The 27,744-nt window shown below is 39.0% G+C and overlaps 1 protein-coding gene across 1 annotated transcript in view; it reads right to left on the minus strand.

Annotated features, from left to right (window-relative positions):
- Nucleotides 1-27,093, minus strand: part of tspan7b (tetraspanin 7b) — a 44,399-nt gene extending 17,306 nt beyond the window's left edge. The window contains exon 1 of the mRNA XM_007257649.4: nt 26,975-27,093. Coding sequence (XP_007257711.1) covers nt 26,975-27,055 — 81 coding nt within the window. The 5' untranslated portion in view covers nt 27,056-27,093. The remainder of the gene's footprint in view (nt 1-26,974) is intronic.
- Between the last annotated feature and the right edge of the window lie 651 nt (nt 27,094-27,744).

The following is a 27,744-nucleotide window of genomic DNA, read 5'->3' on the forward strand; positions in this document are numbered from 1 at the left end:
ATACAGTATAAATTTAGTCAGTCAGGTACACAACTCCCTTATCTGCGGGGTGTCAAAGTCCTGGTCCTGCTGCTGGGCGGTTTGAAGTCTATTGTCTTTTTATCTATAATTCATAAGTTGTTTATGAATCAGAGGAGGATGGGTCTCATATTGGTTCCTCCTGAATGCTCTTTCTTCAGCTTTGAGGGAGTATTTCCCTGCCACCCATAAGGCTGTAAGGTTATTAACTAAATTAATTTAATAAGCAGTATTACTGTATTAATGTTGTTTTTAAACAGGATAATCGAGATTTAAGTGCATCTTTACAGCCCAAAGAACTTTTTTATGTGGCAGTGATTGTCATATTGTGCACTTTTTCTCAATGAAATAGAACAATGTTATTTTTGCACCATGTTTAATATAAAATCTGCTTGTAATATATATATATATATATATATATATATATATATATATATATATATATACATATATATATATATATATACGTATATATGTATATATACGTATATATATACTGTAAATATATACGTATATATGTATATATATATATATATATGTATTTTTTTTGCTTGAAATTGACTTGAAATTGAAAATTGTTTGATAATTATTATAATAATAATTATATTGTTGATTATTTACCATACAATAGAAAAATACAGTTTTATTGATATTATTCTGTTTATGCTTTAGGGTAATGGTGAAATACTGTCCAAATGTTATTTTCTCAGACCTTTACTATGAAAATCTGATTCTGTTGCACCTCTAGTAGTAAAAATCCAGCTGAAATAGTTATAAACACAGGAGCAAGATCTGGTTCAGGTATTGAAGCTCCAAGGGTGTCGTATTAGTCAAGTCAAGTCAAGTAGTTTTATTGTCAATACTGCATATGTACAGGACATACAGAGAATTGAAATTACGTTACTCTCCTTCCCAATTTTACAGCAAGTACAGATAATAGATATAATAAAAGAGAATGGGAGACACTATGGGTACAATACAGCAGTGACACAAATAGACATACATGAGACAAAAACAAGGTGCAGTAGTGTGGGGGAGAAATAGATATATAAATATAAGTAAAAAAAAAAAGAAATAGATATATAATATAAAAGCGTGGGAGACACTATATGTACAATACAACAAGACACAATAAACATACGTAAGACAATAGTGCAATATTGATGGTGATTGAGATGGAATGACAGTATAAATAGTAAATAACAGTAGTAGTAGTAGTAGTAGTACTAGAGGCAGTTTCAGAAGATGGAAGCTGCAGGAAACGGGAACGAGACCTTCCTGACCAGAAGCTCCCGAGGAATTTCTGTTCAACAGATGACAAGATAAATAACAGGGTGGATCTGCATTGCTGGCAGGTTTGTGACAAAGTGCTGATCCTCTTTGGCTCGATCTGCAGCTCTTCCATCTCTATGATTAAACATCACTCTGACTGCTTTTATTAGGCTGCTCAATCCCAGGATGCATCTCTGTTTTCACAACCGAGGCAAATCCTAATCCTACACTCCGTCCCTTTACCCTTAAACCCTTAAACCCAAACCGGTCTGATCACAGAGAATACAGGTCAGTGTTTCTCCATAAATAAAGAAATAAAGCCCAGAGCGAAAGCTGCAGGTAATAACAAGGCAAAAATATAACATCCCAGGGCTGCAAGGCATTTTCTCAATACCTGAGGCGCTTTAACCCATTTCCCTGGAGGCTACAGGTGGATGTGAGCTCTGTGTACAGTATCTAGGTAAAGGATGAATTTGGTAAAAAATGAGACGAGCATAACTGATCTCTGAAGTCAGATATAATCAATTAGCCAAGACATGTTTGCTATCTGAGTGTGGCTTCTTTAGTTTACAATGAGAAAGGGAATTTTAGGAGAACCTAAAGAAGAGAAAGGGAGATCGCTGGTTCGAATCCAGGTCATGCAGCTTGTCATTAGCTGCCAGAGCCCCGAGAGAGCACAATTGTTCTTGATCTCTCTGGGTGGGTACAGTAGATGGCGGGGGAAGGCAGCAGCATTGCAGCAGAAGGCTGCTGCATTGCTGTTAGCCAATCAGAGGCAATATATTTGCATGTATGAATATTCGTTAGCAAGAGCCGAAATCCTGTCTTTCTTCAGAGACCTCTAATTCAGTGATCTAAAGCAGGGTTATACAGAAACACCGGAGCATTTTTTTCACAAAAAATAGCTCACGTGACATTCATTCATATAAGAGACACAATTAGACAATTTAAATTTAATAAAAAAACAAAGGAATGAGACAATTAAAGTACAATTTAATGAGTTCATAACCTCAGTTTGCCTCGTTTTCCTCCAGTATTATTAATTCCTACTAAGATTAAAAGAAAAGCATGTGAATGCAATAATAAAAAGCCCCCAGTTTGCCCTCAGAAAAGACGGCAGAGTCGCTGATCAAGACTGTTCTGCATCTCACGGCCGTCTGAGCAAGGCAAACACACCGCCCAATCAGAGGAGAAGCCAGTATCCATGGCAACAGTAATCCTCCGAACCTCTGATGTAACCTCAATCCGGTAGCAAATACATTACACACACTCTCACACACACACACACACACACACACTCATCACTGTTTCTCCAGACTATCAGTAGCTCAGTATCGCACAGTCACTCTTTTTGCTGTGTCCCAAATTAAAGTAGCTATGTCCCAAATCAACACATTTCCCAGCCACGCCCACTTTCTCAGTGTTGATTATATAAAGTTGTAACACATTTTGCTACACATTATAATATCAGTTCCTATAAGACTGTTCCTAACAGTCTAATTAAATGTATAACATATTTTAGTGCTGAAATATCAGTTTAAAACTGTTATCAACCGTCTGACTGGATTTAAACACATTTTAGTGTTATAATACCAGTCAAACACTGTTCCTAACAGTCTGATTCAATGTATAACACATTTTGATTTTATTATAACAGTTTAAGACTGTTTCTAACCATCTGATTGAGTGTATAACACATTTTAGTGGTATAATATCAGTTAAAAACTGTTATTAACAGTTTGATTTAATGTATATCATGTTTTAGTGTCATAATATTATATTATGATCGTTTCCAACAGTTAAATGTAAAACACATTCTTGTGTCATTACATTAGTCTAAGACAGTTTAAAACAGATTGATTGGATGTATAAGACATTTTTCGTGTAATATCAGTTTAAGACTGGTCTCAACCATCTATTTGAGTGTATAACACGTTTTAGTGTTATACTATTGGATTAAATCTGTTCCTAACAGTCTGATTAAATGTAAAACACAGTTTAGTGTTATAATATCAGTTTAAAACTAACAGGCTGATTATATGTGTAACACATTTTCCTACCAGTCTGATTGAGAGTATAACACATTTTTTCGTGCAATATTATCAGTTTAAATCAACAGTCTGATTGGATGTAAAACTCATTTTACTGTTATATTATCAGTTTAAAACAGTTCTCAACACTCTGATTGAGTGTATAACACGTTTTAGTGCTGCAATATCCTATCCTATCTGCTACAAAAGCAGAGCTTGGCTTTGAACGCTCAAAGATGATGAAAGGTTTGACAGGCCTGCTGGTTAATCATGGTGAAATCTGCTGCCGGACTCGCTGCTCTCGCTGAAACATGACTCATCAGAGCATAAATACGTGTGTAATCACAGCGAAGTACCTGTGAATTACAGCGGTTACTGTCTCGCGCTGCATAAACACATTCAGGCCGGTGTTAAAGGAGTAGTTTTGAACTGTCTCATGTGTGCTGTTCTTCTCTTTACCTCACATTTAGCCATTTTATTTCACGTATATATTCACTGTTGTAGGTAACAGAATAATAGTACAGTGTCAGAACGTACATAAGCAGGTCTGTTTGAGATTACTCAACACTTTCACACAGTTAGAGGAGAGTGTGTGGTGAATTAGACCGGCAGTTAGCGCCATGCTAATTAGACACACATTGTGAACCATTGCTTCTGAGCTCCATTAGCCTCGTAGCTCCAGTATAAAGCTTAAGAAGCTGCTTTTTGACAGGATTTATGGTGGGTTGTTTGGGTGAGTGTGTGTTATCTGGAGCATTTTTCCTCCTCATTTTGGTTTGTTTTCACACAGGCACCTAAAACCATAATGCACTAAAATGCACCCCAACAAAACATGTGAGCATGCTGTCTCCTCTGATTACTCAATCAGATGTCCTGTAGTGAATGTAGTGAACGAGTCACGTGGCTGCGAGCAGTGAACGCTGCACACACGTCGTTCACTGTAAAAACAACTTAGCATGGAGCAGCAGAAGAGACATGGTTTGGTCATGGCTATAGTAATTATCTGGCAAATAAATCAGATTAAACTGCACCTGAACAGCCGTTTATCTCAAACATGAGGAGTTTATATGATAGTTGGGTCGGATCGAGGTCGGATCATGTTTTCACCAAAAACAAACTGCACCGACGTTAGTTTGGAACTGGAACGAGACCAGGTTAAAGTGCACCTGAAAAGCCGTTTAGCTCAAACATGAGGAGTATATTTTAAAATCTGGTTGGATCGAGGTCAGATCATGTTCTCACCAAAAACAAACTGAACTGAAGTTAGTTTAAAGCCAGACTGAGGCCACCAACAATTATCAGGGTAATATATCAGGTTAAACTGCACCTGAACAGCCGTTTAGCTCAAACATAAGGAGTGTATGCAATAGTTGGGTCGGATTGAGGATGGGTCACGTTCGTGACGGGTCACGTTTTAGCCAGACTACATAGCACTGGTGTAAAAATGTGTGTATGGTGTGTTTGGTGATGTAGATCTGGTGTGCTTAGTTATTTTTATTTTTTTTCACTGACAGGAAGCTGCAACAAAATCACACTGATCTATAATCGTTCCTGTGAATTTATCCCGAGGTCGTACTGGACGAGTTGACAACAGAGAGGCTGATCTTTCTCTCAAACACACCGATATTGTGTGTGTGTGTGTGTTATTTAGGCCCCTGATAAGATGAATACTGCTGTGTGGTGTGTTCTGTTGGCCGACACCGGCTCGGCCTCCGAGAACAGAAACTGCAAAGACAGCATGACCACGAGTCACATGACTGAGAGAGAAAGAGAGAAAGAGTGAGAAAAAGAGTGAGAGAGAGAGAGAAAGTGAACAGACAGTGTAATTCTGACTCAATCTGACTATTAAACTAAAATCTGAAGCCAAAGAATCAGCAGTCAGCTCTACCACTTGTTCACCAGAGTGCTGTTTACTCACTCACCACAGCTGATAGTTTGAATTTGAAGGTTTGCTGTACTTGTTACTGTTACTGAGGGCTGTAGGCTGTAGGGTTGTGTTGTTTTGTTGGTGTGCTGGGGTGTTGTCAATTACATTGACTGACTGTTAGTTAAGTTGTTGTTACTGGATAAGGCTGAGTATCTTCTGGAACGGCTATTAACATTTCTTCTGTGGAGCTACAAAAATCTAATGGCATTTTCACAACTTTAGTTGGTTTCTCTGGTGTGAATCACTTTATGAGTTCATTTATTTGCAGCGTTTTTCTCCTTGGTTTGGTTTGGTTTCACACAGGCACCTTAAACCTAAATGCACCAAAATGTGTCCCATCAAACCACACAAGCAAGTTGTCTGTCATGGGAGCAAGAACGTAACTATAGCAAGAAAGTTCTGTGTTCCAGACCAGTGTGAATACTTGTGTAAATCTGCATTAATACTGAACACTAAAAAAATTGCTGCTGCCCTTTTAAACACAGAGTTTTCAATGAGACGTACCATAGTAAACAGAGTCGCACAGCCGTGAGCAGTGAACGCTGCACACACGGCATTCAGTGTGTAAACAACATGAAGCAGCAACAGAGACAGTGATCATGTTCAGTGTTATAACTGGCTAATAAATCAAGTTAAACTGCACCTGAACAGCCATTTAGCTCAAACGTAAGGAGTAAATTTGATAGTTGGGTATACATCTTCTAATATCTTTCTCAAATTGTTCTTTACTACTCTGTTGTATGGAGTTTTCCTGCTCTTTTGTGGTTAAAACAGTATTTTTATCCTACTGAGTATCTCAGAATCAGGATTTAGACAGTGTTTACTACCATATTTATGTATTAACTGTAGTGCAGAAACTAAACACTAAACACTAACAAATGTGATGTTAGATAGAAAATTACAGCTACAGGAAACTTTATACACCTTAGCCCTTATTTATATGTTTATTTATATCTCTATATATATATATATATATATATACATATATATATATATATATATATATTAATGCATTAAATTAAGTTCACCTAGTTAGTGTACCACCTTGAGATACTTCGAGTACCACCAGTGGTTCCTGTACCACAGTTTGAGAACCACTGATCTAAAACAACGTCAGAGAAAATTATTCTCGTACACAGTTGCGTAACCAAACATATATACTGTACACAGGGACAGCACTAAGAACCGACTCGCATCACATCACAGCCTTTATGCATGAACTTCTCTCTCTCTCTCTAAAGCTTTCAGCGTGAGGGATTTCTCGGCACGAACCTCGGGTCACGCGGTCCGTCTTCCCAGATGGACGTGGGTAATTAGCCCATGGTTTCTCGGCTCGCTGCACTTTATCTCTCTCCATACGTTCAGGCTTTTAACATGTCTGCTGATGCAGAGCTCGGCGCCGGTGTAAGATGCTATTTGTCCGGAGGAAGCAGCAGTTAGTGAGCTCTTACACTTTAATGACCGTCTGCACCTGTCAGAGAGAGTGGACCTGTGGGCCTGGCCTGCAGCTCAGCTCTCCTCACGTCCATCACATACCATAAAGAACTACTGGAAGTGGGCTGGTGCGATAGAGAGAGAGAGAGAGAGAGAGAGAGAGAAAGAGAGAGTGGGAGGCTACTGAAGAAAAAGAGAGAGAGGACAAAGAGACAAAGAGATAAAGGTATAAAGCTAAATAATACGGGATGGTGTTAAAGGAATATTCTAGTGTCTTTCAGCCTCACATCAGTCTTGTCTATTTGTATGTAGGGCTGCAACTAATGACTATTTTAGTAGTAGACTAATCTTCTGATTATTTGTTCGATTATTACTTCCTACTGGTGAGGACATCTAAACATTTAGGCCCCAGACCAATTTTGCAGTACATTTTAATAGTTTTGTAGCAATACAGCTCTGGAAAAACATAACAGACCACCTTAAAATGATGAGTATCTTTGATTTTACCAAATTAAAAACCTCTGGAATATAATCAAGAGGAAGATGGATGATCACAAGCCATCAAACCACCAAACTGAACTGCTTGAATTTTTGCACCACAAGTAAAGCAGCATAAGGTTATCCAAAAGCAGTGTGTAAGACTGGTGGAGGAGAACATGATGCCAAGATGCATAAAAACTGTGATTAAAAACCAGGGTTATTCCACCAAATATTGATTCCTGATCTCCTAAAACTTCATGAATAATAAACTTGTTTTCTTTTTTGCATTATTTGAGGTCTGAAAGCTCTGCATATTTTTGGTTATTTCAGCCATTTTCCATTCTCTGCAAAAAAAATGCTCCAAATGACAATATTTTTATTTGGAATTTGGGAAAATGTTGTCTATAGTTTATAGAAAAAAACAACATTCAATTTTACTCAAACTCAATAAAATTGAAAGTGTTTTCAAGTGTACTGATTGGTGGTTACTACAGTATGATATCTCTCATGGTTGCCAGGGGTTTGTTAGGTGGTTGCTATTTACCATTTTACTATTCGCAGACAGATAGACAGATAGACACACAGACAGACAGGCTGAGAGAAATATCTTAACTAAGAGGGAATTAGGCAGAAATGGAGAACTCATAAGTCACACATCCCCTTTTGGTTTCCTCACAATAATATTGTGTTTAACTGGGCTGAAAACGATAATGATGACGATAAATGATGTTGCAAAAACCCTCCATTACATTTACCCTTCCATTAATTACAGCCACAAGCGACCACATCCATCAGAGTCTGCCCATTAGCCACCGAGGCTAATACGTCTCCATACAGCAGCGACAGGCCGACGAATCCACAGTGTTGTCCTGCTCTAATCAGCACCTCATCAAAATCATCAAAAATCAAAACTCAATATATACCTGTATAAAACCTGTGTGTTTCAGTCGTACTGATAGTGGCCTGTTTGTGTCTGATTTAAAAAGTAATCTCAATATGTACATATCAAACAGGGCTGCAACGATTGGATTAACTGACTTAATCAACAACGTCGTCTATAAAAATGCTTTGAAGAATAGAATACGCAGATTTCAATGTTGACGTGTCATTAAAGTGTGATGGAGCAGATTACACCCTATGTAAACACACCAGATAAGGGACAAGACAACACCCATATTCACTGTACATCAGCTCATTATACATTTAAACATATTCTCAGTGTTTAAATCCCACATAAAGAACTTCTGCTGTCTTTGCAGCAATAGAAATAAAGCATTATACACAATTATTATCACACAATTGCTCACAATTATTTTTATTATTATTATAATATTAATATTTACATCTCAACTGAAGATGTAGACAATTCTAAGTAGAATTTCTTGAAAATAACAACATCTGGCCAGTGTAAATGTCTCCTATAATATGCCTTGTAATTTTTTCTACCGTATTTAACGGATATGAGGTGCAGTGTATAATAAAGCATGTCTGATTATAAGGCACAACAAACTAAAAGGCGCATTTTAACGATAATAAGAAGCCTGTAAAAAAAACTGTAATTCTTAAAAAAAACCTTTTCTTTCAAAGTCAAACGAGTGCTGGAAGTTAATCTACACAGATTTCTCTCCTGAAAACTGTTAATTTGGGTGAGTAAAGCACTTTAGTTTATTTACAGTAAACTTAGATTTCCATTATTTTTAACAGCGTTGTTAGCAGCAATGCTAGCCACGATTAGCAGCAGCGCATAGCACTAGTAAATGCTACCAGATAGTGCTACACTGAGGAACCCTGAGTGTTCCAGTAACCCAGGACACTATCAGGTTCATCCCATGTAGCTTGTTTTAACACGGTAAACAGTGAACAGCATCTGAATAGTGAAAGAGCTAGTGTTGTGCTTAGCATCTAATGCTAATGCTGCTCCAGCCTTAGTGCTGGAGAACTTTACTGAAAATGCACCGTTATAACGCTGTACTTCAGTGGAGTGGCATTACTGTTCCTTAATTTCTAAATGATAAAATTCATACATAAAACCACTGGATTATAAGCAGCACTGACAATTTTTGTGAAAATTAAGGGATTTTAAGTGCGACTTATAGTGCAAAAAATACAATATCAAAATCAGTCTAGGGACGTAAAAAAGTTTAGCTGTCAAAATGCAGTGAAAGGACACTACAAAGGACACTTGTCTGAGAGCTGGTTTGAAAGTAAAAGTGTTAAAAGACGTCTCTCTTGTTGTGTCTACAGCTAAAGCAGAAGATTAAGGTCAGATTGTTGCTGATAAATGTGAGAAAACATGTCTCTCAGCTTCACAACACAAAGCAGGTGAAAAGCAACACACCAGCACCTGCAACATGTACGCCACAGCGTCACGATCTTCAAATAAACAAAACGTTCTGAGAGAAAAGTTAGGTTTTCTAACAGACAAACACTGATAAAACCCCCACAGAGCTTCAGAACAGCAATGCTAAACACGGCTAACGCTACATTTCATGCTAAACTCTGAGCTACTCATCTCTAGGACAAGGTGAAAGCAGGCATTTAGCACCTCAGCGCAAGCTAATGCTAATAATAGCCTGTATTTAATTAGCAGCGCCACGTGAACCCTCCTCAGAGCCGCCTCAAAGAGACGTTAGCATTAGCATTATGGGTCTCATCCTACAGGCACAGCAGACAGGAATTCCTGCCACCTACAAATTCCACGATCAGAGGCTAATTGGACGTGCTGACGGCCGGGGAATGCCGCCTCTGACCTTTCGGCTCTCGGGAGACGGAGCGGGAATTCTAATGAGATCTTCCAGCTGTCTCCAGGACAGCCATCCTGAAACGCAGTCCCGCGTCCTGAAGTGCCCTCACTGAGTTTAAATGTTGAATGTGACACTTTCAGCCTGGACAAAAATAGCGCTCTGCTAACCGGAGGACTGTCCTTCCTTTTCCTCTGCATGATGACTATGAAGGATGTCCATAAGTATTGGGACAGTCATATCAAGCAGTTTGAATTATAGAACACAGGGGGGTATATTTAAGTGTTCTATAGGCGATATTTAGAGGGTGTCAGTGTGTCTTTTCTATCGTAATGACTGTAAAAGTACACCTTGCACGTCTCAAAATGTGCCAAAGGCATGTACTACTTCTTCTTATAATTAATCATGGGTGTGGTTAATTTTCAGCATAATGTGAAATAAACCAATCATTGTGTCACTTTTTCTTCATTGCCTTTAAGAGTCAGGTGTGCTCTGACTTTGGTGGATTGCTATTTTAACAGTGCAGCTACCTATCAGCAGCTCATTTACAGGAACAGCAATGTTATTTTATTTACTATTCTGCTTATTATTGTGATTATTCCACATGTGCACACTGTGATATCAATGCTAAAATTATATATTGTGCAGCCCTACATAGAGAACTGGCTGTTACTTTGACACGAAACACTCTAACCAGATCTTTAATCGTCTTTACCTGTCTGTGGTTTTAATATGATGGCTAATCTGTGTACATACGAATGTGCATATATATATGGAGAAAATATATTATAGAAAATGTATGTTTGAGTAAAATGAACATTGTTGTTTTATTCTACAAACTACGGACAGCATTTCTCCCAAATTCCAAATAAAATATTGTTATTTAGAGCATTTATTTGCAGAAAATGAGAAATGTCTGAAATAACAAAAAAGATGCAGATCTTTCAGACCTCAAATAATGCAAAGAAAACAAGTTCATATTCATAAAGTTTTAAGAGTTCAGAAATAAATATTTGGTGGAATAACCCTGTTTTTTTATCACAGTTTTTTTTCATGCCTCTTGACATCATGTTCTCCTCCACCAGTCTTACACACTGCTTTTGGATAACTTTATGCTGCTTTACTCCTGGTGCATAAATTCAAGCAGTTCAGTTTGGTTTGATGGCTTGTGATCATCCATCTTCCTCTTGATTATATTCCAGAGGTTTTCAATTTGGTATAATCAAAGAAACTCATCATTTTAAGAGCTGTATATATAGAAGATGTATTTAGTGAGAAGTGAATGCTTAGTCGTGGGTGACTGTGAGTCGCGAGAGATGCTAAAACTCATCAGCCGCCACCTCCAACACATGACCCCAGTGACTTAAACCCACGTGGATTAGTGTAAAACCATCAGCACACACTCATAACCATCAACACGCACACAAACACGCACAATAACACCTCTCAGACTGGGAAAACTAGCGCCTCCTTACTGGACCTTAAAGAAAACAGCAATTACAACCAACACATTTCCCCAGTTTAGAAGATGACAGTAATGCGCTGTTATTATCTACATGGCCTTAATTACTGTAAAATGTGCATTAATAATTACTGTTTATCCAGCTTCAGCCAGTGCTGTGCTAGTCACATGACTGATCACATGACTGACCACATGACTTGTCTCAGGATCAGGGTGATGAGGTCCGTTCAGTGCAGCTCATTCTGCTGGTGAAAGGAAAGGAATGTCTCTGAGTCTGTGGACCACCCTGACCTTTCCCGTCTCACGTCTCCGTCACATTCCATACTGTACCCGCTGGTGTAGCAGAATATTTATTTCGAGGTTTTCCCCCTGAGCCGTAATGAAATGTCAGAGGAGACGGGGAGCTCCACCGACCTTAAACCCAGAGAGCCAGAATACTAGAAAGCTCCATTCTGCAGTATTCAGTGATTCTGTAGTATATTTATAGATGTGTTATGCTTTGGCATCTAGTTTTATGGGATATACAAGGTTCCTGTGGTATCCAGTGTTTATGTGGTGTCCATGGCTCTTGTGGTATTCAGGGTTTCTGCGTTATTTTCTGTGGTATCCTGGGTTTTTGTTGCATCTTTAATTTCAGGATTCTGTGGTGTCAAGGGTTTCTGTGGTATTCAAGGTTTTATTAGCATCCAATTATCTGTGATGTACAAGGTCGCTGTGGTATCCAGGGTTGTTGAGTACCCAGTGATACTGTGGTGTTCAGGGTTTCTGTGGTGTTCAGGGTTGTTGGGTACCCAGTGATACTGTGGTGTTTAGGGTTTCTGTGGTGTTCAGGGTTTTTGAGTACCCAATGATCCTGTGGTTTTCATGGTTTCTGTTGTGTTTAGGGTTTCTGTGGTGTTCAGGGTTTCTTTGGTGTTCAGGGTTTCTGTGGTGTTCAGGGTTTCTGTGGTGTTCAGGGTTTTTGAGTACCCAGTGATCTATTCAGTATTTCTGTGGTGTTAAGAGTTTCTTTGGTGTTTAGGGTTTCTGTGGTGTTTAGGGTTTCTGTGGTGTTCAGGGTTTCTGTGGTGTTCAGGGTTTTTGTGGTGTTCAGGGTTTCTGTGGTATTTATTGTTTCTGCAGTGTTCAGGGTTTCTGTGGTGTTTAGGGTTTCTGTGGTATTCAGGGTTTCTGTGGTGTTCAGGGTTTTTTTGGTGTTCAGGATTTCTGTGGTGTTCAGGGTTTCTGTGGTCATCAGGGTTTCATTAGCATCCAATTTTCTGTGATATACAGGGTCGCTGTGGTATCCAGAGTTGTTGAGTACCCAGTGTTTCTGTGGTGTTCATGGTTTCTGTGGTGTTCAGTGTGTCTTTGGTATTTATGTTTATGTGGCATCAAAATGTTCTCTAGTAAACTGTAGCTCTATCTGGACTGGATTAGTTTCTCAGGGGGTTCTGGGTAATTTTCTCTTTATGAGGGTTTTAATCCTCTGTGATTTTATTCCTGTCCAGACCGATCATGTACGTGTTTTTCTCAGACGTCCTCTAAAAAAATTACAGGCTGAATTATCTACTGTTTTTCCTCTGAACTCCATGCTCCTCCGGTAATTTTAGTCCCAGCCTTTAATAAAATAGCTATTTGTCCACTGCCGCGCACCGTAACTACACTTTGAGCGCTTGAGCGTTTCCACAGAGATCCACGTTAAAAACACAACAGCGAGTGGAAATGGAGGAGCTACTGAACGCGATGTCATGTGACAGAGAAAGCCTTAAAAAAACCCTAAAATATAAACTGATATTCCTGTTTTTTCAATTGCAGTCCGGATGCAGGAGTTTTATCACTGAGAAGAAGTGTGAAATATTTTCCATATACACACACACACACACACACACATATACATTCTTAATGCTGGCTGACCCTCATGTTTCCAATCTGTTTTCACTCGGCTTGTGTTTTTGTTTGATGATTACAGAAGCTGAACAAAGCGGCACTGTGGAAGATATGAACCAGCACTTAACAAGCTCAATGAGAACACACACACACACACACACACACCCCTCAACACACACACACCCCTCAACACACACACACACACACACACACACACACACAGATATATTAAAAACTATTGCCTCACTCCTCTCCAAGCTCATAACAGAGCTTTGATCATCAGCCCTTAATGAAGGATCTGCTGTCTGTAGGGTTGACATCAGCAGCAATGAAGGAAGATTTCAGGTCTTGGAAGCTGCAGTTATTAAAGAAATGCGCTGCAATTTTATATTCATTAATTCTGACTCTCAGTTTCACTAAAACACGTGGTGAAGGTGAGCGGAAAGTGCGGATTCTGCTCCATCAATCTGCACCACGTTAGTGTTTGTGAGAGGAAGAGGAGATAATTTATTAAGATTTAAAGTAGATTGAATCATCTTTTGATGAAGGCTTGAAACTGACAATGCAGAACTTACACAGTTACAATGTGTTACCATGATTACAGCGGCAGTCTGTATTATTTTGTTTCTAAACTAAAAGCAGAAGCATTTCTGAGTGGAGAAGAATATGGATAAAATATAGTGTTTAATGGTACCAGTGTTCTGAAACGATCATCCCTGCTGAGCCTAATAATATATTCATTCTAAAAACTGGGGTGTCAGGTCTTGGGTTTTCGCCAGAGATCTTTTTTGGCCATGTCACGCATTGTCTTTACGTACTTAGCTCACACGTACAGCCGCTAAAAGAGGATCCGGCTCAGTTTTACTGAACGCGAGCGGCTGGTGGAGCAATGGAGACTTCAGAAGAGGAAACTCAGAGCTCAGTAGCTCATTCACTCATAGTAAAACCAAAGAAACGTAGGAGTGAAGATTCTGACTGAGCTCTCTCTCTCTCTCTCTCTTTACACATGCTAGGAAAACCTAATGGGTTTTTTTAAGGTTGCATAGAATATTTGGCAACCAAAATTATTAAACAAAAAAATGGAATAAGTGGGAAACCTAATATTTTATACTGAATCATTATACTGACTTTTTAAAATCTTTTTTTTTAAGATCAAATCACAACCAGGGTGGAGTGATATTTAACCCTAGTAAATGCAGCACTGAAAAAAATTACAAAATGAATGAAAATATACAAAAAAAATTATATTTGGTCGGACCAAAATTTTCATGTCATCTTTAATAATATTGAGGTCAAAAACAGTACATGTGAACACAGAGTTAACAGAATTAAGGGGAAATAATAAAAGCAATATAATTTATAGGAAACGTATGGGTTATGGGTTCAGACCAAGCAAAAGTGTTGGAAAATCTAACAAGAAATTAAAAAAAATAAATCTTCTGCATTATATAATATTAGCTTTTTAAACTTTTTTTTTATAATATAATGTATAAAATAAAACTATATTTTCATACGTTGTGTTGCACTCAAATTCTAAATTGCAGGGTATAGATATAGGTTTGATCTAGGACTTCTTTATTAGTTTATTTAATCGTAATAGGTATAACATATACAGTTGTGGTCAAAAGTTTACATACACTTGTAAAAAAACATAATGTTATGGCTGTCTTGAGTTTTCAATAAGTTCTACAACTCTTATTTTTCTGTGATAGAGTGATCGGAACACATACATGTTTGTCACAAAAAACAGTCATAAAATTTGGTTCTTTCATAAATTTATTATGGGTCTGCTGAAAATGTCACCAAATCTGCTGGGTCAAAAATATACATACAGCAACATTAGTATTTGGTTACATGTCCCTTGGCCATTTTCACGGCAACTAGGCGCTTTTGGTAGCCATCCACAAGCTCCTGGCAAGCTTCAGGTCGAATGTTTGACCACTCTTCTTGACAGAATTGGTGCAGTTCAGCTAAATGTGATGGTTTTCTTGCATGAACCCGTTTCTTTAGCACTGTCCACATGTTCTCAATGGGGTTTAAGTCAGGACTTTGGGAAGGCCATTCTAAAACCTTAATTCTAGCCTGGTTTAGCCATTCCTTTACCACTTTTGATGTGTGTTTTGGGTCATTGTCTTGTTGGAACACCCAACTGCGCCCAAGACCCAACCTTCGGGCTGATGGTTTTAAGTTTTCCTGCAGAATTTGGAGGTAATCCTCCTTCTTCATTATCCCATTTACTTTCTGCAAAGAACCAGTTCCACTGGCAGCAAAACATCCCCAGAGCATAATACTACCACCACCATGCTTGACAGTAGGCATGGTGTTCCTGGGATTAAAGGCCTCACCTTTTCTCCTCCAAACATATTGCTGGGTGTTGTGGCCAAACAGCTCAATTTTTGTTTCGTCTGACCAGAGAACTTTCCTCCAGAAGGTTTTATCTTTGTCCATGTGATCAGCAGCAAACTTCAGCCGAGTCTTAAGGTGCCTTTTCTGGAGCAAGGGCTTCTTTCTTGCACGGCAGCCTCTCAGTCCATGGCGATGTAAAACACGCTTGACTGTGGAGACTGACACCTGTGTTCCATCAGCTTCCAAATCCTTGCAGACCTGCTTCTTGGTGATTCTTGGTTGACTCTTGACCATCCTGACCAATCTCCTCTCGGCAGCATGTGATAGCTTGCGTTTTCTTCCTGATCGTGGTAGTGACACAACTGTTCCATGCACTTTATACTTGCGTATAATTGTCTGCACAGTTGCTCTTGGGACCTGTAGCTGCTTTGAAATGGCTCCAAGTGACTTCCCTGACTTGTTCAAGTCAATAATTTGCTTTTTCAGATCCACACTGAGTTCCTTTGACTTTCCCATTGTAGCTTTTGTAGCTGAGTCTAATCACTGGGTCAAATGAGCCCTATTTAAATGGGCTCATGAGAAGTCAACAGCTGTAGTCAATCAGAATCACTTACAAGAAGTGAAGAGGCCATGACATGAAGCTAATTTGATTGACACAACTCGCTACATCACCAAAATTGACAAATTTTGTTGCTGTATGTATATTTTTGACCCAGCAGATTTGGTGACATTTTCAGCAGACCCATAATAAATTTATGAAAGAACCAAATTTTATGACTGTTTTTTGTGACAAACATGTATGTGTTCCGATCACTCTATCACAGAAAAATAAGAGTTGTAGAACTTATTGAAAACTCAAGACAGCCATAACATTATGTTTTTTACAAGTGTATGTAAACTTTTGACCACAACTGTAGGTCAAAAAAGTCAATGCATGCTGTAATTAAACTATTATATGCTGTAATTAAAACTTATGTAATGTTATGTAAATCAAAGGTGATTTGTAGTTCCAGGTACTTTCAACTGAGTTATGCAATTTGTGTAGTTTTCTAATTGCGGCACATTTATTATTCTCTTCTTTAAGAGACCTCAGTGTCAAAAGGTCAACATCTACCCAATATCCATTATAATGTAAGTACAGATAATTGCCACTTACTATAATTAAATTCTGAAATCCTGCATGTGTGGAACGGGTGAAAATTGAATGTGAACTGCTGCTGTTCTTGGTATCAGACAATAAAACACCTAAAATCAGCTTCCTGTTTTAATTTCTCTTATTTGTAAGATCAGAATATCTTTAGAGTTATAAACAGTCTCTCCTGACTTGTGTCTATACCACCAGCGCAAACAAGACGCCATAAATATCAGAAACGTGAAACTCTAAAGACATTTTTTCATTTTAGGAAGGGTTGCGAAAGCTGTTTGGCTGACGAATGCGCTCTTAATAATATCAGTGGGGGTGAAAGTTGAGCCTGGGGGGCTGATCTGGCATCCTGACGTTAATTTAGACCCGAGACATTCTGCTTTCCCTGCTCTGGGTAACATATGGACAACTGGACACACCGGCAGACTTACCGACACTGGCTTAGTTCAACAGACTTTAAAAGTATTAAAAATACAAAAACAATAGTGTTTCACATCACTGTGTTCATTAAAACTTACCTAAATCTCTCTGAACTGGAGTCTAGTATTGTTTTCTTTCATCATATTAACACTTATTAAAGCCTGGTTTGGTAAATTGGTAATTTGATACTTGATGTTAAAGTGAACAATAAGAGAGCGCTTACAAACAATGAGTTTCTTTGATTTTAGCAAATTGAAAACCTCTGGAATATAATCAAGAGGAAGATGGATGATCACAAGCCATCAAACCAAACTGAACTGCTTGAATTTTTGCACCAGGAGTAAAGCAGCATAAAGTTATCCAAAAGCAGTGTGTAAGACTGGTGGAGGAGAACATGCATAAAGATCAAGATGCATGAAAACTGTGATTAGAAACCAGAGTTATTCCACCAAATATTGATTTCTGAACTCTTAAAACTTTATGAATAAATGCTTTAAATGTCAATATTTTTATTTGGAATTTGGAAAAAAATGTTGTCAGTTGTTTATAGAATAAAACAACAATGTTCATTTTACTCAAACATTCTTACTTGTGTAAAAATCTCTAGCTCACAAGATGTACATACTCGATTTGACAGTTGTTATGGAATCTTCATTATAGAAGCAAATTAATCACTTTATTGTTATTTCAATAATTTTAGGGCTTTAGAAATAAGTATATAAAAAATGAATAGAATAAAAAGCACGTCATAAACAATAAATAAATAAAATAAAGTGGATCTGAAGTAAAAATGCATCAAGGCTTTTTTAAAAATAACTCTCTTGTCCACAAACAGATGGACAGCAACCCGAGCTCTGCTGTTAATCCGGGGCATTCAGTCCATCCAGAGTTGGGCTGCTACACTTTTAGAAGCGGGTCAGCCGGTGTTGTTCAGCAGGACCAGCTGGTTGAAAGCGAGGTTTAGAATGAGATGAGCTGGTATGAATACCGGGGGAACCCCATGTGATTATGAAAGGCCTACTTTCGTTTTTGAGAGGATTGTTAGCAACAGAAACATTGCTTTATGTATTAATTTGTGTTATACACAAAACCAGCATTAATAACATTAAAACCACCTGCTTAATGTTGTGTATGTTACATTGTGTTGTTAAAACAGCTCTATCCCATAAAGATATGGACTCTACAAAACCTCGGAAGGTGTCCAGTGGTATCTGCCCCACCAAGACCTGTCCTGTAAATTGTAAGATGTGAGCTTCATGAGAATCAGTAAACAAGTAAACAGTTAATCCGCTATCGACTATAGTAGGACACATGAGGGGTCAATGCTTTTGAATAAATGAAGGAAGTTATGCTTATACAGTTGCTTTCTAGGAGCCAAGGACAATTTACAATCAACCAAAACTCACTAAAAAGAGCCAATTGTGTACAGCCTATTTTCAACTGGAAACCACCCTCTTTCTGGAGGAATGCATTAGGCACTTATCCTGGTGTCAACCATCATCAACCAGGACAGAGGGCCAATCCAGACCCAAGACTTCAGTGTTCTATATAGTGATTTAAACCCAAGGCCTTAGCGTTCCAGAGGGGGACTTGAGCCTGAGACTCCAGTCCTGCAAATTGTGACATTACCCAAAAATTCAGTGCTCTATATAGTGACTTACACACGAGACCTCAGTGGCCCAGAAAGGAAATTGAACCCAAGACTCTAGTGCTTATGAGAGGGACCTGAACCCAAGACTTCAGTGCTTTATAGAGTGATTTAAACCCAAGACCTTAGCGTTCCACAGAGAGACTTGAACCTAAGACTCCAGTTCTGCAAATTGTGACTTAAACCCAAGACTTAAACCCAAGACCTCAGTGTTCCAGAGTGGGACTTAAACCCAAGACTCCACTTTTTTATATAGTGACTTAAACCCAAGACCTCCGTGTTCCAAATAGGGACATAAACCCAAGACTACACTGCTCTGTATAGTGACTTAAATCCAAGACCTCCATGTTTCAGATAGGGACTTGGACCTAAGACTCCAGTGCAGTGATAGAGACATGAATCCAATACCCCAGTCCTGAAGATTGTGACTTTAACCTAAGACTTCAGTAGTCCAGATAGGGACTTGAACCCAAGACTCCAGCCCAGAACAATGCCTCGACCACTTTCACGGTGTGAAGAACCTTTATACTGGTTAAGAACTATTAACATATAGACCATTAACATCCTTATTACAGAAATGGTTCTTCAAGGAATTGAAGATGGTTCGTCAAAAGCATCAAACCTCAAAAAAACCTTCGTAGTGCGTTTATTTTTGTGAGTCCAGCTTTAATCTGGAACACCCTTTTAGGGCTACAGCTAAAAGTGTGTGTTGAGGGAAACTGGGGGTCTGGGACGAACAAACTCCCCTCTTTATAGACCCTGCGGCCTCGAGAAGAACCCCCCGACCCCTCTCTTACTCTCTCTCTCTTTGGCCCCTCTCTCCATTTATCTCCGTCAATTGGCCCATTGTTTGCTGTGGGAAAATAAAAGCGAGAGAGAGAGTATGTTCTGTGCTGAGGGGAAACGCAGAGTGAGACGGCCGAACGCGTGTGCCCTCTGCACGGACACAATTGATGGTGTAATTTTCTCACACGGCCCGGAGCTGGAAGAGGGGCGAGACGGAGGCGCTGTGAGGGTGAGATTATTCTCCCTGTCTCTCTCTCGCGCGGTAACAGCAGGTCTCTCCGTTAGCCTGTGCCTGCTGGGGAACATTACCACAGGCAGCAAAGCAAACACAATTATCATCTAGCAGAGCGCGAGAGAGAGAAAGAGAGAGAGAGCGTGAGAGAGATGGAGGGAGAGAGACCTTTACTCAGAACACACTTCTAATAGTATAATTCCAGTCAAACAGAACATTGCTAATAAAATTCACGATTAGCCTTTTACAAAACAAATAGCAGATAAATAGTTTATTTCCCTAAAATCAATACAAGCTCTGTTTTACTGACAAAACATTATTATAAATTACACCCACATTTAAACTGCTCAATTATTCATCACTCGCAAAGTTAGCTTATTTATTTTACACTGAAGCTACGAGGCTAACAAACCTAGCTATACCTGCAGTACAGAGAACTGGAGTGTAACAGTATCCTGGTTGCTGTTACAAAGTGGTTAACTACTCTAGATGATGTTAGCTAGATGTTAGCTACTCTAGTTGAGGTTAGGTAGATGTTAGCTACTGTAGCTGAGGTTAGCTAGATGTTAGCTACTGTAGCTGTGGTTAGCTAGATGTTAACTGCTTTAGTTGCTGTTATGTAGATGTTTACCCTAGCTGAGGTTAGCTAGAGCTAAGCTACTTTAGCTGAGGTTAGTTAGATGTTAACTGCTCTAGTTGATGTTATGTAGATGTTTTCCCTAGCTGAGGTTAGCTAGAGCTAAGCTACTTTAGCTGAGGTTAGCTAGATGTTAACTGCTCTAGTTGATATTATGTAGATGTTTACCCTAGCTGAGGTAAGCTAGATGCTAACTGCTTTAGTTGATGGTGCGTAGATGTTTACCCTTAGGAGGTTAGTTAGACGTTAGGTACTCTAGCTGAGGTTAGCTAGATGTTAACTGCTTTAGCAGAAGTTTCATAGAAGCCAGCTGCGCTAGCTGAGGTAACCAACATATTAACTACTCTAGCTGACATTAGCTAGACGTTAGGTAGTAGCTAATAGCAGGAGAAAATCTGATGTGAAATGGATCGGGTTGTAGTAAAAACATGATAACGAGTGCAAACCTTTGTTGAAAAGCCCACCTCCTTTAACCCCCAGCATTCAGAAATATATCGCTTTTAGCTGATAATCCCAATTTAACTAGTTGTATTTTTCTTAGGGATTCACTGAATATTTACCACTTCAAAATGATCTTTCCAAAAATGGGAAAAAAACCTTAAGTGAAAAAGAAAACAATATTATACTTTGTTGTTTTTTCTGCTGGAATGTTATAATATATAATATTATACAGAGGTTAGTAATTCTTTTTTAATTGTACATTTTCTTTGGAGCTAGATGTTAACTAACATAGCTGAGCCCTACGATTCTTATAAACGCAAACATAACTGGTTTAAGAACCAAAGTTCTTCAGGTGTAAAAGCCTATTTAATCCTATTGGTTGTTTACTGATTGCTACATTCATAGGAAACACAACCTCTATGAAAGGAGACAGTTTTCAACTCAAGATTTTATAATCATTAGAAATTAAGGGAACAGCTGTCTCTAATTGATTATCCACATACGGTCACGCCTACTGAATATCACAAAATCCAGAAACAAAACCTTTTAAAAAAGCACCAAGAGTCAAAGAACCTTTATAAAACAACACAAAGCCCATTTCTGTACAGCAGCTCTTAATGTAGCAGGAGTGGCTTAATAACTGTCTGTTCTGTTCGTGATGCAGTGAAGCTACCAAATTTTGCATGGTACCTCTCTCTCTCTCTCTCTGTATAATCCTGACCCCCGGTCCATCTCTCCCGTGTCTGCTGACCCAGTTTCTGTTCTCTGTCTCTCCTCGTTTGCCGCTCTGTGTAAGGATGTTTTGCAGGGCCTTGCGGGGAGCTTAATAACGCACTAGTCGTTAGGCCTGAGCGTGCTTTCTGCTGCCTGCTTTCTTTATCAAAGGAGAAAATGGACAGATGAATGGATGGGTGGATGGATGGATGTTTGGATGGATAAATGGAAAAATAAATGGCAAGCCTGATGGATGCACAGAGCATCACTCGATTAACTTTAGAGTGCCCTGGGTGTGTCCAAACAGAGACCATTAAAGCGATAGCTGTGAGAAAACCAAATCTGAATTTTAAACTGAACTGAATTTCTGTCCTGAACATGAACTGAAGGTGTTCAGTGGTATTTGGGACCAAGCAAATTTTCTGAGCCTTGGGATCACAGATTATTCTTCTTTGGAGGCTTGTTGGTAGGTACCAGCCACTGAAGAAACGGTGAACACCACACAACTCCTGCCTGATGCTTTGGATTGGATATATTGTTCTGAGCCAGTAATTTTCTATTGGAATATGAGATTTATAGCCATGACTTGGCAACACGAGACAACAGGATGCAACAGGATGAAAATCTAGTTGAGATTTCCTTAACTTGCAAATGCAAATGATGATGTGGTAAACTGATATTTTTAACTGATTGGCCTAAAAAATTCAATGGACCAATCAGAGACACAAGGGTCCAAGATCTCCAGCTGGTTCTAATCTCTAGCTGATCAAAAATTTTAGTTCCTGACGCATTTTTTCCCTAAACAGTATGTTGTTTTTAAACATGGAAGAAAACATCATAACTGCTGTTTCTTACTTTCACTTTGTATATAATGCATATTTAGGGCCCATTTTATCAATCTAAAGGTGAATCGTACAGTTTATTTAGGGTCAGTGTGTTTTTGCTATTGTAATGCCGGGGAAAGTACGCCTTGTGCGGATCGAAACGTGCAAAAGGCATGTACTGATTCCCTTAATTAACCATAGGTGTGGTTAATTTTGGGCATAACGTGAAATAAACCAATCAGCGTGTCACTTGCTCATCTTTTGCTTTAAGAGCCAGGTGCCTTACATGTCACATGCTTTGTGCAAGACAGGGTGTAAGGTAAAGCTGATAATGTGACAAATTCATAGAAAAATTAAACACTAGTGAATAGCCAAATGGGTAGCACGCTAGATTCGACGAAATGCTAACCTGCTATTAAAGTATTATACAGTAGTCAAGGCTGCTCTCCTGTCTTGTGCTGCATCTGCTGTGTCATTTCAACCCTTCTTCTCTTTCCCACCGTCTCTAAATCCACTCAGCCTGGAAGAACTTACTGCAGGAAGAGGAAGAGGCTCAGGAGGTCGGAGGGGTCAGACGTGATCTGACACATGTTCACTATACTTTTATTGGAGTTAATTCAGGACTCACTATCAGATCACACACAGGGTTAAACCAGGCGAAGCAGAGGGAGCTCACCTATCCTTACTAAACACAACCAGCCAGAAACCAAGAACAGGGTTTCTCATAAAGTGGCCAGTGAGTGTAAGCAAGAGGGAGGGGTTTTTAATAAAGTGGCCGGTGAGTAAAAGAACAAAGTATGTGTTTCTAATAAAGTGGCCAGTGAGGGAAAGAACAAGGTAGGTGTTTCCAATAAAGTGACCAGTGAGGGAAAGAACAAGGTAGGTGTTTCCAATAAAGTGACCAGTGAGGGAAAGAACAAGGTAGGTGTTTCCAATAAAGTGGCCAGTGAGTAGCAGCAAAAGGCAGGTGTTTCTAATAAAGTGGCCAGTGTGGGAAAGAACAAGGTAGGTGTTTCTAATAAAATGGCCAGAGAGTGAAAGAAAAAGGAAGGTGTTTCCAAAAAAATGGCCAGGCCGTGCAAGTAAAATGTGCGTGTTTCTAATAAAGTGGCCAGTGAGTGGAGGCACAGTGCAGGTGTTTCTAACAAAGTGGCCAGTGTGATAGTGTTCAGCTTAGGTGTTTCTAATAAAGTGGCCAAAAAGTGAAAGAACATAGTGGATGTTTCTAATAAAATGGCCAGTGAGTGGAAGCAAGAGGTGTTTCCTATAAAGTGAAAGAACAAAATAGATGTTTGATGACTAGAGATAAAAGTGTTTCTAATAAAGTGGCTAGTGAAAGGAAACCCAATGTAGAGGGAATCACAAGGTGTAGAGGATTTCTGGTACTATAACACAGACAGACAAACAGACAGGCAGACAGACAGTTAAGTTGTCATATTTCCTGTGTTTTGCAGCCTCTGCAGTAAACATTTGTCTCCAGGGTTCACCATCTCCCACCCACACCGCCTACAGATAACATTCATATAAAGCCCAGCTCTGCTCTTAACATGCAGAAGTTCATCCAGATTCTTTTATCTTTCAGCTCCTCTACCCACACCGTTACTGCTTCACAAAACCAAGAGAGAGCTGGACGTCAGGAGGGCCCGCGGTCGCTCTGCATGACGTGGATTCAGTACTGGTATTGAAAAAAATCAGATTTGGCACATTCACACAGCCATGAAAAAAATCAGATCTGAGCTACATTGAGCAAAAAATTCTGATTTTAGTCACTTCAGACTGGTAATGTGAACGCAACCTTAATGGTCACAAGATGAGTGTTTTAAAGATGATATCATTCAGCATCTCCTAATAGATACCTCAAAACACCTCAAACACCTCAAAACACCTCAAACACCTCAAAACACCTCTAGCAATCCTCCTGCACAGCTTGTACAGACCACAACAGAAGACCACCCTGGAGAATTGTGTGCAATGTGTTTGACAGCTATGTCTTAACAACCAGTAAGGAGCATTTTCCACACCTGCTGAGATATTATATCACGTGATTATACCATGTCAACATCTCACCATAGTCTCTGAATTTTGTGAAAGGTTGGAGTCTAATGAAAGCATCCTTTTGAGATAACAGACAACATTTCTCCCAAATTCCAAATAAAAATATTCTTATTTATTTCTCAGCATTTATTTCCAGAAAATGAGAAATTCCTGAAATGACAAAAAAGATGAAGAGCTTTCAGACCTGAAATAATGCAAAAAAAAAAACAGGTTCATGTTCATAAAGTTTTAAGAGTTCAGAAATCAATATTTGATGGAATAACCCTGTTTTTTAATCAGTTTTCATGCAGTTTTCATGCATCTTGGCATCATGTTCTCCTCCTCCACCAGTCTTACACACTGCTTTTGGATAACTTTATGCTGCTTTACTCTTTACTGGTGCAAAAATTCAAGCAGTTCAGTTTGGTTTGATGGCTTGTGATCATCCATCTTCCTCTTGATTATATTCCAGAGGTTTTCAATTTGGTAAAATAAAAAAAAATCATTATTTTTAAGTGCTCTTTTATGTTTTTCCAGAGTTGTATTAAGTTCTTTTGTTCTACAATAAAACAGATTCACACTGCCGACTCTAAACTGTTGTGTTATCTTCTGAGAATGCTCCTCACTGCTGCAGACTGCAAACAATGTCCTCTAATATCGCATACAAAAGGACAGCAGAACGCAGTGCTAGTAAACAATGGTAAAAACAAAAAGCATCTGAGCAGGTAAATACACCAGATAATAGATAAACATCTGAGGAAAAGAGTTATCTTCTGAGACTGATCCTGACACTCCAGACAGAGCATAAACTCACAGTCATGGCGGAAACCCAATCCTGTTTACAGAAGCTAAGATTTGCCCTCTGTCACCAACCTTGTTCTACAGGGGACTCGTGCACAAGCAGAGCGTTGGCTGGGTATGTTTCAGGCCTACAGCACAGCAAGGGGCTTTACAACCTTCTAATGATACTGTCATAACTGTCTATTAGACTAGAATTTAAAGCTAAATAAATCCAATGTTATAACTGCATTATAAGCACTTATGCATTTCCATGACTCTCATCATAATGCATTAGAGTTTATAATAATAATGCAATGCAGCTTATAACATTACACTGGCTCTTGTATTATTATGGATGTTTATGCAACATTATAACCACTAATGGATTATTATAAAAGTTAAAGCAATACTATAACCACGAATGCATTATCACCAGAGTTCATGCAACATTAGAACCACTAATGTATCACTGTAGACGTTTATGCAACATTATAACCATCAATGCATTATTATGAGAGTTCATTCAACATTAAAACCACTAATGCATTATTATTGACATTTCTGTAACATTATAACCACTAATGCATTATTATGAACATTTATGCAACACAATAAGCAGGAATGCATTACTGTAAGAGATATTGAAGAATTATTATGGGAGTTCATGCAGCATTATAACCACTAATGCATTATTATGAGAGTTCATGCAACATTATAACCACTAATGCATTATTATAGACAACCACTAATGCATTATTATGAGTTCATGCAAAACAATAAGCAACATTATAACTACTAATGCATTATTATAGACGTTTATGCAATATTATAAACGCTAATATATTATTATAGACGTTTATGCAACATTATAACGACTAATGCATTATTTTGAGAGTTCAGGCAACATTAGAACCACTAATGTATTATTATAGATGTTTACGCCGCACAATAAGCATGAATGCATTACTTCAAGATCTAATGCAGAATTATTATGAGAGTTCATGCAACCACTGATGCATTATTATGGACGTTTATGCAACATTATAACCACTAAAGCAATAACATGGTCAGTTATGCAACATTATAGCCACTAATGCATTATTATAGACGTGTATGCAACAGAATAAGCATGAATGCACCTTAAAACGCTATTGTTATAGAAGCACTGCACTATTAGAAATATTGAAATGCTATATTTTAGTTTATTATGAATGTTTATGCATCACTGAGAGCTAATGCAGGTTTAATAGCACGAATGCATTATCAAACACTGGCTGCAGACATTAATTTAATGTTTTGAGAGTGGAATGGACTGAATTATCTGCGTTTAAGCAATGTTTCAGCAGTAAATGCAGCAGTGTGGATTCAGATCTTGAGTGCTGAGTTAATTCAGCGCTGTTGATGCTGATGATGCTGCTGAAGATGCTGCTGCTGCCTCTCCTGGATAAAACTCGAAGGTCATTGCAGTAAAAGGCGTCGAGCCCCGGTATTCTCCCCTCCGCAGCCCCGCACTGATAAACACACGCACCAAAATACGCAGGCAGCGCGTGCGTTTAACGGGCTCGAGGAATCAGAGCGCGCGGAGGAGCTGCACCTGCTCCCCAGCGGCGCGGTCTCGCGCTACATAACGCAGATTTCTGCAAAAAATCCCCCGAAAACTGAGATAAACAGACAAATCTGCGCCTCGAGCCACTGCTGCTAAATCATCAAACCAGCGATAAGCGCGCGCACTCACCCAGAACACGAAGGAGTAGACGATCAGCAGCGTTTTCAGGCACGTTATCACGGGTTTGGTCTCCATCCTCCTCGATGCCATGCTACGGAGCAGCTGCTGCGCTCGAGCCTGCGCGAGCCTGCCTGCGCCCCTCCGCTCGAGCGCTGCTCCGCCTCAGCCAATCAGTAGGCGAGAGAGGCCGGCAAGCCCCGCCCCGCACCACCCCTCCCTCTCCCGAAATGACGCGCTGTCCCCCCCAACACCCCGCGCGCTCCCTCGCCCGCGCTCGCTCGAGACTAGCAGGCATGACGTGAAGAAAGCGTCACGCGCTGCGCAAAATGGCCATAAGTGTTAGCATGGCAAAACAAATACTGTTAGAGTGCAGTAAATAAATAAATAAAATAAACACACACTTCTAAGCTTCTAAAACTAGTTTTATTTTAGTAAAGAAATGCTTGAATTAGTAGGTATTGTAATATATAGTATATGGGCCTTTCCACCCAATAGGTGCCATTTCTGTCTCCAGGAAATGAGGTGCAAATTGTGCACACAAAATAACTTTAAAATACACTTTATTATTAAGCATTATTGTAACGATGACTGAGGAGCTCAATCTCAACACTCAGTCCTGTTACCTAAATTAATTCTTACATCTTATTTGTTTATTTTTTAAACACAAATGTGGGGAACATTATTTAGAATATGCTCAGTCAGTGTCCTCATGCTATTAGTATAGCCGCCATTTAGCCATTTTTCATGTTTTTGCTAATTCTATGCTAAAAACTCATTCC

Source organism: Astyanax mexicanus, chromosome 23, assembly GCF_023375975.1.
Source record: "Astyanax mexicanus isolate ESR-SI-001 chromosome 23, AstMex3_surface, whole genome shotgun sequence".
Taxonomy (NCBI): Eukaryota; Metazoa; Chordata; class Actinopteri; order Characiformes; family Acestrorhamphidae; genus Astyanax; species Astyanax mexicanus.